General features: G+C 42.6%; 1 protein-coding gene across 1 annotated transcript; it reads right to left on the bottom strand.

Moving 5' to 3' along the window:
• Window positions 1–1371: 1371 nt before the first annotated feature.
• On the bottom strand, window positions 1372–11566 carry DUSP3 (dual specificity phosphatase 3). The gene is made up of 3 exons (XM_086626637.1): window positions 11403–11566; window positions 6140–6366; window positions 1372–2879 (listed from the first exon to the last, which is right to left on the bottom strand). The coding sequence occupies exons 1-3, from the start codon at window positions 11522–11524 to the stop codon at window positions 2674–2676; spliced, it is 555 nt and encodes a 184-aa protein (XP_086482763.1). The 5' UTR covers window positions 11525–11566; the 3' UTR covers window positions 1372–2673.
• Window positions 11567–11722: the final 156 nt, after the last annotated feature.

Raw genomic sequence — 11722 nt, 5'->3', positions numbered from 1 at the left:
CAGAAAGAGAAATTTAGGAGTATACAGCATATTGTTATGGATTAGAGGCATACAAGCTCTTCTTGGCCAGCTAAAATAGGCAAAGGAATTTGCAACATTGCTGTACTTAAACAGCAAGATAAGGCTAACAGAGGAAGGGTGTGATCCATTAATGGAGCAGTGGTCTGACAATCTATTTTTAGCCTACTCTAAAAGCGGAGCTAGAAATGGTTTTATTACTGAGTGACCTATCAGTAACTCAAAATAGGATATACTGTCTTGGAGTTCAATTTTTAAAATCAAATTTATAGCATTTTCTTATTTTTTCCTCTCTACCCTCATACTATAAAACATTTGTTAAATCAGTTTTGTTATATGGAGATAAATGGGCCAGAGTACCACTGAGGTTACCACTAGAAGCAAGCAGTGTCCTATGAATTAAAGGAACATCTTGAATATAAGAACGAATTCCTGTACGTCTTGATTGGTCAGTATTTCTTGATACTGACAAATATAAAACCATCACCATAAGGCAAACAGACCAAATTTTAATAAACCATTCAATTTTTAATCTGACAACTATTAGCCTTCTTACAATCTGTGGAAGAGTAACAAAAATCTAATGCCCAATCTTAGCTACTTAATGGACAGGAATTTTTGCGTTCTAAGTGACAGGTCGAAGCCAAAGTGCATGCACCTGAGTCTCCATTTCTTTTTCTCCTTGTAGCGCAGACAGGTATTATGAATACATGGTGTGAGACGAGACAGGAAAAAACAAACCAAAACTATGCCCATGGTAAAAATTTTAAAAGGCTAAAAGAATCATTTATAAATAAGACCACAGTACGAAAAGGTCAGTATAGTAAAAAAAAGATTAAGGCCAGTATTCCTATTCCCCAAGCTACACAGCATGAAATTAGTAACTTGGAATTTTGAAGAAGCAATTGATTTAATATTGATATAATGGGAGAAAGCAAACAGGTATGTAATTGGCCAATGAAACTTGACTACTGCTCGTTATTATTGATCAGCCTGATTCAAAGTACTAAACTGTCTGACTGTAGAGAGGTGAAAGGAAACGCTAGGTAGAGCGTTCCCCACTTGTCCTTTTAAAGGACACAAAAGAGAAAAGGCTACTTGATTTGGCAGTTCCTGTTCTGTGCAAGGAAACAGCAATAAGCCTGGTCTTCAACCAGAATAATCACCTCTGGAATTTAATTTCAAAAAAGCTATCTGGCTTTACAGAACTCCCCAGCACCACTCCCACCCTCCCAATCACACAACCCCAACAACCAGAAGTTAAACAACGTACGTCCTCTGTGTAATGAACTGAATACACAAAACTAGATCTGGGCTTACATGTGTTACTAATACAACAGTGTTTCTGTTTAAAGATTTTCAATCTAGAATTACATTGAAGCACAGATAAAAAGGGAACACACACATCTCAGGTTCTGTTAGTTTAACCAACAATTCTGAGTTTGCAGTGGGAGATCCTTTGTGTTAATGCAGTGGTATAACTCACAGGTACACATTTACACACCAAGTCAGACGTACTGTAAACAAAGCTCCCTCTCCCAACATTGCAATGACTCATTTCATCTGTGTGTCAAACAGAATGAAGACGTCATTTATTTTAATAGAAAGGAAATGTTTCCTATTCCATGTGGTATGTAACAATGCTCATTTCTGTTTAATGATACCATGCAAGCAATCCAAGAAGTCGAGAGTGTACTTCTGCAAACTGCTTTGTAAGCACACCTGCGCTGCCCTACTGGAAGTAATCTGTGCATGTGCTCATTCCATTCTGTGATAACAAACACCGACAGTAAAGAAGGGAGAGAGATTCTATGATTCAATACAAGCCTTGGGAGCCATTATATTCTGATACTTAGGACTTTATCATACACCCAGTACAAGCACTCCCAAATACAGCCATTATTTCTTCCTTGCTCAAGTTTTTTTCTCAACATTTGCTCATTTTTTTCTAGTATGACTTCAAAACAAAAGAGCATTTAATATCAGACTATTTCATGTCAATCACAACAGCAAGAGGAACAAACACTCTTGGAAAAACAGTGTGCATCAAGATTGGGCTCTGAATGGCTCTACTACCACACACTGAGTATTGCATAAATCCACACTAACCACAACACTGCATACGCTTCATTTTACAAGCGAGTGTATCTGTGCATTTGTATATATGCTTCTCCATTCCTTGAAGCTCCTACACTCACAACTTCAGGCACTGTGTGCATGAAAAAGAAGCTTTAGAAAATACAGTACTTCAATTAAAAGAGAGTGAAGAGATGTGTTGGGGCTCTCAAAAAATGGTGCTCTGGTGGAATACAAGACAAGGCTTAAATGAATCACACTCAATGTCAATGCAAACCACATGTACTACAGAGGAGTCTGCAGGGGGTTCTGAAATACGTGTGAAGACAGCTGTTATCACTGGAGTTACCCCTCTATGAACACCTCTTTATTGCAACAGCTCCGAACAGCGACACAATTTTGTGCCATCTTGAAAGACAGACCCAGAGTTCAAGAAAGATACTTTCACTAGACAAGAGCAGAATTCTGTCTCTCTTACATTATGTGATTTAGCTTGGTGGTTGGGGTTTGGGAATCTAAAGCACCTAAGATGTCCTCTAACGGTTTGAGAAACTTCAAAAAATAATACGGTGCTCTGTTCTAGGGCTTCAGTTTGCCCTCCTTCACTAATTGCTCATTGAGCTGGCAAAGCTGCCTTAGAAAGCCATCATTGGGGCCAATCTCTCGCTTCTGCCGGACAGTGCTCAACGCAGTCTTGACATCCATATTCTGGCGAAGCATGAGGTAGGCGATGACCAGTGTAGGAGAACGGCTGTAGCCCTCGCGGCAATGCACAAACACTTGTCCTGCAGGGAAGACAGGTCATAATTTGGGTTATACTGGGATATATGTTTGAAAAACAACATGAAATAGCTAAGATATAAAGTGTTATAATATTAGTCCTTCAGCAGCTTGAGAACTGTAAATTTTGAATGCTACAGAAGACATGTAGAACTTGGAAGGAAAGTGCTATCACACTGTTAGTAGCCACACTGGCTGTCACAAGGATAAAGCAGAAAAAAAATGGTTGTATATCAAACACTCATACTAAAACATATTTGCTACTATAATAAAAAGAGTCAAACTGTGTCTATTTACTACACTTCTCCCATCTTTTGTAGTTTAGAATAAGCCTTACCCCTAAAGATGACCAGTACCAAAGAGCAAAAATAAATGATACAAAGTTTAAAATACAATGAAGACAAAGCAATATGCTATTTATCATCTATTGCATCTCTTCAAAGATATCCAGCCCTTTTGCTACCTTGCTGCCAATTCCTATCCTAACTCCATGTTGGATCAAATCTGGCTACTTCTGTGGCTATTTATGAAGCCACATTAACACTCAAGTAAATGAAAGTGCCGACTGTGCAGCAAGAACCAGAAACATCTAATCACACCTATGCCAGCACGAATAAAATGCTTCCAGCTAACTGATTAGGGAGCCCATTCTACATATTTGTTGGTTTGTACTGGGTTTGTGTGGCAGTTTTGGTAGAGAGGGGGGCTACAGGGGTGGCTTCTGTGAGAAGGTGCTAGAAGCTTTCCCCATGTCCAATAGTGCCAGTGCCAGCTGGCTCCAAGATGGATCCGCTGCTGGCCAAACCTGAGCCCATCAGCGATAGTGGTAACATCTCTGTGATAACATATTTAATAAGCAGAAAAAAAAACATGCTGTGGAACAGCGTCTGGGAGAGAAGAGTAAGAATATGTGAGAGAAACAACTCTGCAGACACCAAGGTCAGTGAAGAAGGAGGAGGAGGAGGAGGCGCTCCAGGTGCCAGAGCAGAGATTCCCCTGCAGCCCATGAAGACCACGGTGAGGCACGCTGTCCCTCTGCAGCCCATGGAGGTCCATGATGGAGCAGACATCCACCTCCAGCCCATGGAGGACCCCACGCCAGAGCAGGTGGATGCGTCTGAAGAAGGCTGTGACCCCATGAAGAGCCTGGGCTGGAGCAGGTTCCTGGCAGGACCTGTGACCCTATAGGGGGCCCACGCTGGTGCAGTCTGTTTCTGAAGGACTGCACCCCACGGGAAGGACTCATGCTGGAGCAGTTCATGGAGGACTATCTCTCATGGGTGGGACACCATGCTGTAGCAGAAGAATGAGGTGGAAGGAGCGTGTGATGAACAGACCGCAGTCCCATTCCCTGTCCCCTTGTGCTGCTTGGTGGGAGAAGGTAGAGAAGATCGGGGTTGAAGTTGAACCTGGGAAGGGAGGGGTGAGGGGTAGGTGTTTCAAGATTTGAGTCTATTTCTGATTATCCTACTCTGATTTGATTGGTAATAAATTAAATTAATTTCCCCAAGTCAAGTCTGTTTTGCCCATGACAGTAATTGCTGAGTGATCTCCCTGTCCTTGACCCACAAGCCTTTCGTTGTTCTCTCCCCTGTCCAGCTGAGGAGGGGGAGTGATAGAGCAGCTTGATGGGACACCTGGCATCCAGCCAAGGCTAGCCATGGGTAAATCCTGTAGGCAGGTATCCAACAAAAATAAAGCAAGCCACTGCTTCCTTTGAGAAATCTAACTCGATTTTATTGCTTCCTCTTTGACCTGCTTTTCCAGACACAAAAATTTTCCCCTTTCCAAATGCAGTGGGAGATATGGCCCCAGGCTACTCTCCAGAGTAGATTTTTTTCTGAGACGAGTACAGATGAACCATACACACACGTTCTCGTCACAGCCACAACTAGCTTTGAACCACAGCAACAGAAAGCCCATTACCACATTCCCTTGGAGTTGGAAAGGCTTCTCAGCTCAAGGCAAATCTCCAAGCAGCAGCAAGTGAAACAGCTAAAACAATTAATTCTCAACATTTTTTGAGAGCCTGTAGCCAAAAATTAGCAAGATTTAGAGTTTCTTGATAATATATGTGGAAGAGAATTGACTTCCTCTCTGCAAATGATCAGAAGCAAAAGGGTTTGTAGCTTTCCTCTGTTAAAGGCAGTGTCTTAGGGGCTGCCTTCCAGACCTTTAGTATACCACACCTGCCTTCCAGAACTTCATGTGACTACAACATGAAAATGAAACTGAAGGAAAATACTACTGCATCCCACTTCACTTCACTGTCCTTACTCTACACTTCAATGTCAAACAAAACTAAAAAATTTCAGTAGTGAGTTAATCTTAAAACTGGCTCCAGCATCACCCAGCTACAAAGTACCTCTTTGTTTATCACAGTACGAAAACAGTATGTTTGTACTTCACCAAACTGGAGGTAAAATTTCTTTCCATCTATCAAAAGCACATCACAGCTCTAGTACCCATTTGCCCTTTTCAGAGAAAAAAAACTTCTAGAACTGTGGAAGTTCTTGTTCCTCCTTTTTCATGTTCAGTCATGGACAAAGAAAGAAATTAAGCATGTGTAGAAATAACTGGTATGCTGAAATAGTCAGACAACAACAAACACCATCTGTCCCTCTGCACTATGTCCCAGGATTTCTGCTCTGAAGAAACATGTTGTAGAGCAATCTGGCAATCAACAATGTTGCAGATATTATCTTCAGCCTTTGTGCAATTTTAGAATAATTTAATGACTTGATGTAATAAAAATTGTAAGGCTGCAGTTTCTATGCTTACTTTACATTTTGAAAAAGACCACCCATATGGCAGGTTGTGTAATGCATTGCTTCAGCAATGCATTACTTGTATCACTTCTGCCTTTAATTTATAATTTCTAGTGTCTTAAAACAACTTCTAGATCCTGAACTTTTTTTTTATTTATTTTTTACATTGATTTACCACTTCTAAGGAAAAGTAAGAACATATCTTCCCAGGAAGGCACTATTATAGGATGCAGCAGGTGTGTCACTTTTTAATGTCACCCCTATGGTGACAGACTTCCATTTGCTATATACTGGAGACCTACGTGTATAGACAGAAGATTAAGATGTGTTATTTTGTATTCTGGTGTCTTTGATCCAGAGCCTTGATCGGAATTCCTGACTTGGAATTATCAGCGAATAATCTGAGCAAAAAAACATTTTAAACAGTAAAATAAATTGCTAAGAAACATATGCAGTGCACAGAAAACATGGTAGAAGGGTATTTCAGTTTGCCTTACCGTCCTTCTGGGAAAGTGCTTTCTCAATAAAATCAGCTGCCTCCTCAAAATAGCGACTGAGGTTAAATTCTTGTGTGTCGTTGGCTTTAATGCCGTGGTACCTGATGCCTGTGCCTTCATAGAACTCTGCATTAGTGTTCACATGCATGAAAGACTTCCCCTCTGCTGCATTCAGAACATGGGTTATCCCCAGACGCTGCAGCCTCATAATGTTCTTGGCTATGAACCTGTATGATAAAAAGTGTCAAGAAAATGATTAGGACTTGGTGAATCATCTCAGTATTTATGATGTCCCCAGAAGGCACTGATGACCAAAATATTTTATTTTTCTGTTAATGGATGCTAAATATTCTACAGATTATAAATTCACAGAAATATTTAGAGCCATGGTCACTACTTGTGCATGAGAGAATGCTACTTTCTTGGCTGACAGCTGAGCAGAGCACACATGAAACTTAATCCGTTAGACCCTACTATGGCATAAAATTGTAACTCTTTCTGAACAGAACATTCTGATCAAAACAAGAAAATACTGGACATAACAGAAAGTCTAGGATAGTCACCAGGCTTTGGTGACTTAGATTAACCACTATCTATATAAAATAATTTAAAAAACAGTTATAAAACGCTTCTACTGTCAGCTACCAGAGTTGCAGGGCTAGGTAAGTAGTACTTGCTACTCTAGCAGACAGTCCACACAAAGACATTTTAGGGGCAATTTTAACCACTGTGAAACAGCACTGGCTCCTTCTCAGGCCACAAGAAGATTGAAAGTAACTACGAGTAAATGTTCCTGCATCTTCAAAGGTCTCATCTGAAGACTCCTATGAAGTGTAGTCTTCTGTCCCTGTGCTACTCAACATCTTTGAAGTCACAGAAAGATCTGGCAAAGCTATTCAAAGGCCAGCAATACAGCGATATAATTCAGGTGATCTTCAAGGTGCCTTCCAACCCAATCATTCTATGATTCTGTGATTTCTGTATGTCAGTCTCACTATTTGCCTCACTTTCCTAGGAAGAAAAAAAACACATATGTTGTATCACACCATGTGGTCTCCTAGTAAAAGCTGAGCCCACTGGTCAACATTAGCAGAATCTGACAGAAGGCTTTAGTTGAAAGATAATTCAGTTCCTGTACACTTTGTGAAAAGAAGCAGCCTAAACAGACATACATTGCTTTATTGTTTTTAAAGGTAGCTTTCACTATGTGTCCAACTGGATGGGGAAACAGAAATCTTTTAGAAAATCTCCCTACGTCTCAAGTCGTAAGTTGCAAATACAAGGTGTCTCAATATTAAGCTGAGCTCCAGATAAGCATTTGTGCAATATCTTTTAGAACAAGTTTCTCAGAGATGACAGTGCACCTAAGGCTTTTGGCTAGACACTTAGCTATTCTAAAAAAGTTAAAATAAATACCCAAATTAGTTGTTTTATCTCTATATGAATCACTGAGTGCATTCACTGACAATTTTCACGTAATTCAAGGCTATATGAACATCTAGACTGTTCCTTTTCTTCTAATGACTGTTCACCCCTTAAACTGTAGTGTAAGCAAATGGATCCTTATGCATGAGCAAAGCTTCTATATCTTCTCCTGTCTGTGTCAAATGACTATGGCAATGAGCCAAATATTTGTAAAGACTTCATTACCCAAACAAATGTTGACAGATTTTCCATCTGGCAGGACATCATCTGTGCCAGGGAACAAGTATCAGGGCCTGGGGAATTCTGCTTGCAACACAAAAGTAAATCCTGCAGTGCAAGGCCAAAACAAAAAGTGTTAATTCAGCTGTGAGTTCCTATGTATGTATAGTATATGGTTTAAGTATTATAAGTTCCTATGTATGTTTAGTATATGGTTTAAGTAATAGTATCTAGATCAGTATCTATCTGATAGTGGTCAGGATCAACAGCAACTCGTGTCCTCGAATTGTGATAGAATCTGGCAACATGGACTGACTTCCCTGGAGGCAAACTCATTCCTAGAGAATGACTTTTTGCAGATTTTATAGATCATTTTCTTACACAGCTAGAGGTGAAAAAGAGAGTATTTGTATGTCATTTTTTTCTCCCTTTTCAAACAGTCCTTGGATGTCTCCCATCCTTTATGTTTCATTCCAGTTGCATCATGCTCAGTGTTGAAACGCTAGCTACTCCAAAGAGCAGAGAGATGCTGCCATCAGCTTCTTCCATTTCTCTAAGAAAAAACACAGAATTTTGTCTGTTCTCAGTATGGAAGATTGAGAGTTCCTTATGCTGTAAGTAACACTAGTAAGAAATGTTTCTTTTGAATGGAGATGAACAATTTTACCAGCCACTAAACACAGGTCTTAGAGAACCATGCTTGGCAGTTAAAGGTACATGAGGCTATAAAGTATTGTCATATGGGATTATATGCAAATAAACCAAGTCCTTCATGGCAAAAAAATGCCAGCACATTAACACATTTTAATTTCCACTGTTATGTTCATGCAAAATTGCTTCCTCACTGCTTCTTCCCCTAGAGTCACTAAATTTAATATTAATTTTGCAAGAATGCCCTTCGTATTTGTTACAACACACCTGCACTGCTAGCACATTAAGAACAGAAAATTGCTTCATGGGTTACTGACACACATTAAAGCAGACAGAAAACTGAGACTGGGCATTCGTAACCAGAACCTTTTTACCAAATACAGTTCTGGAGACATGGCTTGAATGGTTTCCAACAGTCTGTGAAAAAAACCACAAACAGATTCCTTTAGCCAGTAGTTCAGAAAGCTAAACCTGCTTGCTTTCTGGCAAAACACTGGTTTTGACAAGACGCAGTTGCTCTGAATAAAAACTCTACCCTCTGGTGTGTTGACTGCTCCCTCCATTTTGGTGTCATCTGCAACCCTGAAAAAGACGAATTCTGTCCACCTGTCCTGGTCACTGATTAAGATGTTACACTGAAACACATCTTGACAGGTACAGATACAGATATAGAAAATTATTTGTACTTCCAGTTTATATTGTATTCTTATTTTGTTATTGCTTGAGAAATACATAATTGTGCTAGTCATAATAATAATTCTTGTTTCAGTGATATTACATTTTTACTCTGATCTTCACAAATCTTGTCTAATCTTCTTGAGAGGTTAGAACTGCCTACTTTAATAAGCAAAAATATTCTTTTAGAAATATTTTATCATTGTACCTCTGTGTTTTCATTAATCATGATTTTCATGTATTGCATGGAAGGTCTAGTACTTTGGTTCTGCCTGTAACTTGAAGTCATTTGACTGATAAATCATTATTCTACACTATGACCCAATTTAACCTCATCTGCCTGAATGTCTCTGTGTTGTCATTTTTATCTAAAGATGAGTTACTCGTAAGGAGAGCAGCACCCCTATGCAAAATATTCTAAACGGTTTTCAACACAATCTGAATCTCACTCAGATGTTTTAATTTTTTCCTGTGAGTTCCCATTCAAATTCTATTGCTTTTATACCATGTATTAGGATTGCAATCCCCTCATGCTAAAACTCTACAGATGTGGCTACTCTATGACTTCATAAAATCTCTGCCGCTTGTAGTCATAAGTATGGCCCTGTACTGCAGAAAGGTTTGATCCATCCAAGTCAAAGCAGAGATGTGAACGTCAGATCAAATGACTGTTTCTTTGTTCTCCTGCTGGACTGCCTTCCCGGACTTCCCTGCAGCCCGATGCAAAGTGCTTCCAACTACTCCTCAGAGATTCAGTAAGGAGATTGGTGCAACAAAGGCCAAAACCAAGATACGAGGTGAGCACGGATCAGATGCACACTGCACCAAGACAGCTTCAAGTATGAGATGTATTCCAAGCTCTGCGCATGTGCTAGAGCAGAACAAGGCAGGGTAATGAACTGCAAAAGCAGGCCCCAAACAAAGCTTGGCTTCTCTCTCGCACACAGTGGTAGAAGCTTTATTGGTGCCTTGCACACTGTTGGACCCACATCCGCACGAAGCCTGAGAGGCTGAGTGCAAAGGAGGTTCACTTCCCCAGCAGTTCGTAGGAGTCGTCAAGTGAGAAAGATCTCTCTTCAGCCTTCTTTACGCAAAGAGAACAAAAGGGACATGTAGCTGGAAATGCCTTGAGAACAAATTTGCACAGTTTCAAATTCTTTCAGAATTGACAACTAACGCAGCAGATGCTACTTGCAATGCAGTACACCACAACCCCACTTGATACAAAAAATTCTCTTAAGAATTAGTATTATTTCCAGTTTGAAACTATCAAAGTTCACCCTGCAGTGACTGAATCTTAACAGACGTTCATCCATTCACCTAGACCTCAGCACTATCTTAACTCTCGATGGATGTTTCAAAGATATTATTGCCTACTAACTCTTCATAAATTAAGTAGGTTCGTTGTTCCCACTGTGAAATAGCATTTTCAGCCCACAGAGTTACTTTTTACCTCTAGCTGTCCTCCACAGTTTTTTAGCATTTAGTGCAGAAACATTCATTTGACCAACCACAGACAGGGGTGGCGACTCCTATTAAGGTCTTGCTTCCTTTAGGTCATTTCGCACATGCTTAAATTGAGCGCGAATATCCATATTGCTACTTTGCTCATTTTTCATGTTCTGGTTTATTCCACTGATCTGACATACAGTTATTACACCGGTGTTGTGATCGGGCTTCCACAGATGATATTGTACACACACCTCATGGCACCTCATCTCTGCTTAGCAAGACCAAGGAATATCAGGAGAAAAAAAAAAGGCCCAGCTGACACAGTGTTTCATTCTTAAGCAACTTACTTGGTCTTAGTCCTTGTTTCAGCTCTGTTTTAGCTCAGATTTGGGACTGCAAGAGGGTACCGAACGTTTTAGCACGTGCCATTTGTGAGCTCTGCCTCGTCATCTGCCGTTCCAGGCACCAGCAGGAGCCGCGGGCTGCCCCCGCCGCCGGGCTGCCCCCGCCGCCGGGCGCTCGGGCCGGGCAGCCGCAGCCCCCCCGGCTGACGGTCCCCCGAAGCTCGAGCGCCCGGGGCTGCGCGGCGCAGCCCTCGCTCCGGAGGGGCCCCCCGGGCCCGCACGGACGCAGCGGGCTCCGCGCTGCAGCCCCCTTGTGCGCTCCACCCCCTGCCGGGCGGCTCCGCGCACCCCGCGCACCCCGCGAGCCCGCCCCGCCTCTGCGCGCGAGCGCGGACCAGAGCCCCGCGCAGGGGCCCACGAGCGCGGCCCCCGCCGGCCCCGCGGCCCGCCCCGCCTCTCGCGAGCCGCCCGCCTCGGCCCCGGCCCGCCGCACTCACGCGTTCCCCACGTGGATGCGCGGCACCACCTCGTTGCTGTGCGCGCTGGGGAGGCTGTAGCAGCCGCTCCCGTTAGCCAGAAGGTCGTTCAGCTCCTCCACCGAGATCCCGTAATCGGACATGGCCGGGCCCGGGCCGCCCCCCGCCGGGCAGCCAGAGGTCCCCGTGGCGCAGCAGCTCGAGCCGGGCCCGGCCCGCTCCCGCCCCGCCCCGCCCGGCACCGGCCGCCGCCGGATGGGCGGAGCCGCGTCAGCTGCTTCTGCCGGCGACGCCCGGCCCGCAGCAGCGCGGGGGACGCGCCGTTGTGCCGCTGCTGCGAT

The sequence above is a fragment of the Tauraco erythrolophus genome, chromosome 25, assembly GCF_009769465.1.
Source record: "Tauraco erythrolophus isolate bTauEry1 chromosome 25, bTauEry1.pri, whole genome shotgun sequence".
Taxonomy (NCBI): Eukaryota; Metazoa; Chordata; class Aves; order Musophagiformes; family Musophagidae; genus Tauraco; species Tauraco erythrolophus.
The sequence above is the reverse complement of the archived record's forward strand: the minus strand, read 5'-3'. Positions and strand labels throughout refer to the sequence as shown.

Bases quoted from the DNA above. Each gene is read 5' to 3' on its own strand.
- DUSP3 (XM_086626637.1), bottom strand. From the start codon at position 11,524: ATGTCCGATTACGGGATCTCGGTGGAGGAGCTGAACGACCTTCTGGCT. The intron at 6,367-11,402 runs GTGAGTGCGGCG...TTTATCATACAG, and splicing joins CGCATCCACGTGGGGAACGC to GTTCATAGCCAAGAACATTA. The intron at 2,880-6,139 runs GTAAGGCAAACT...TCTTCCCTGCAG, and splicing joins AGCACTTTCCCAGAAGGACG to GACAAGTGTTTGTGCATTGC.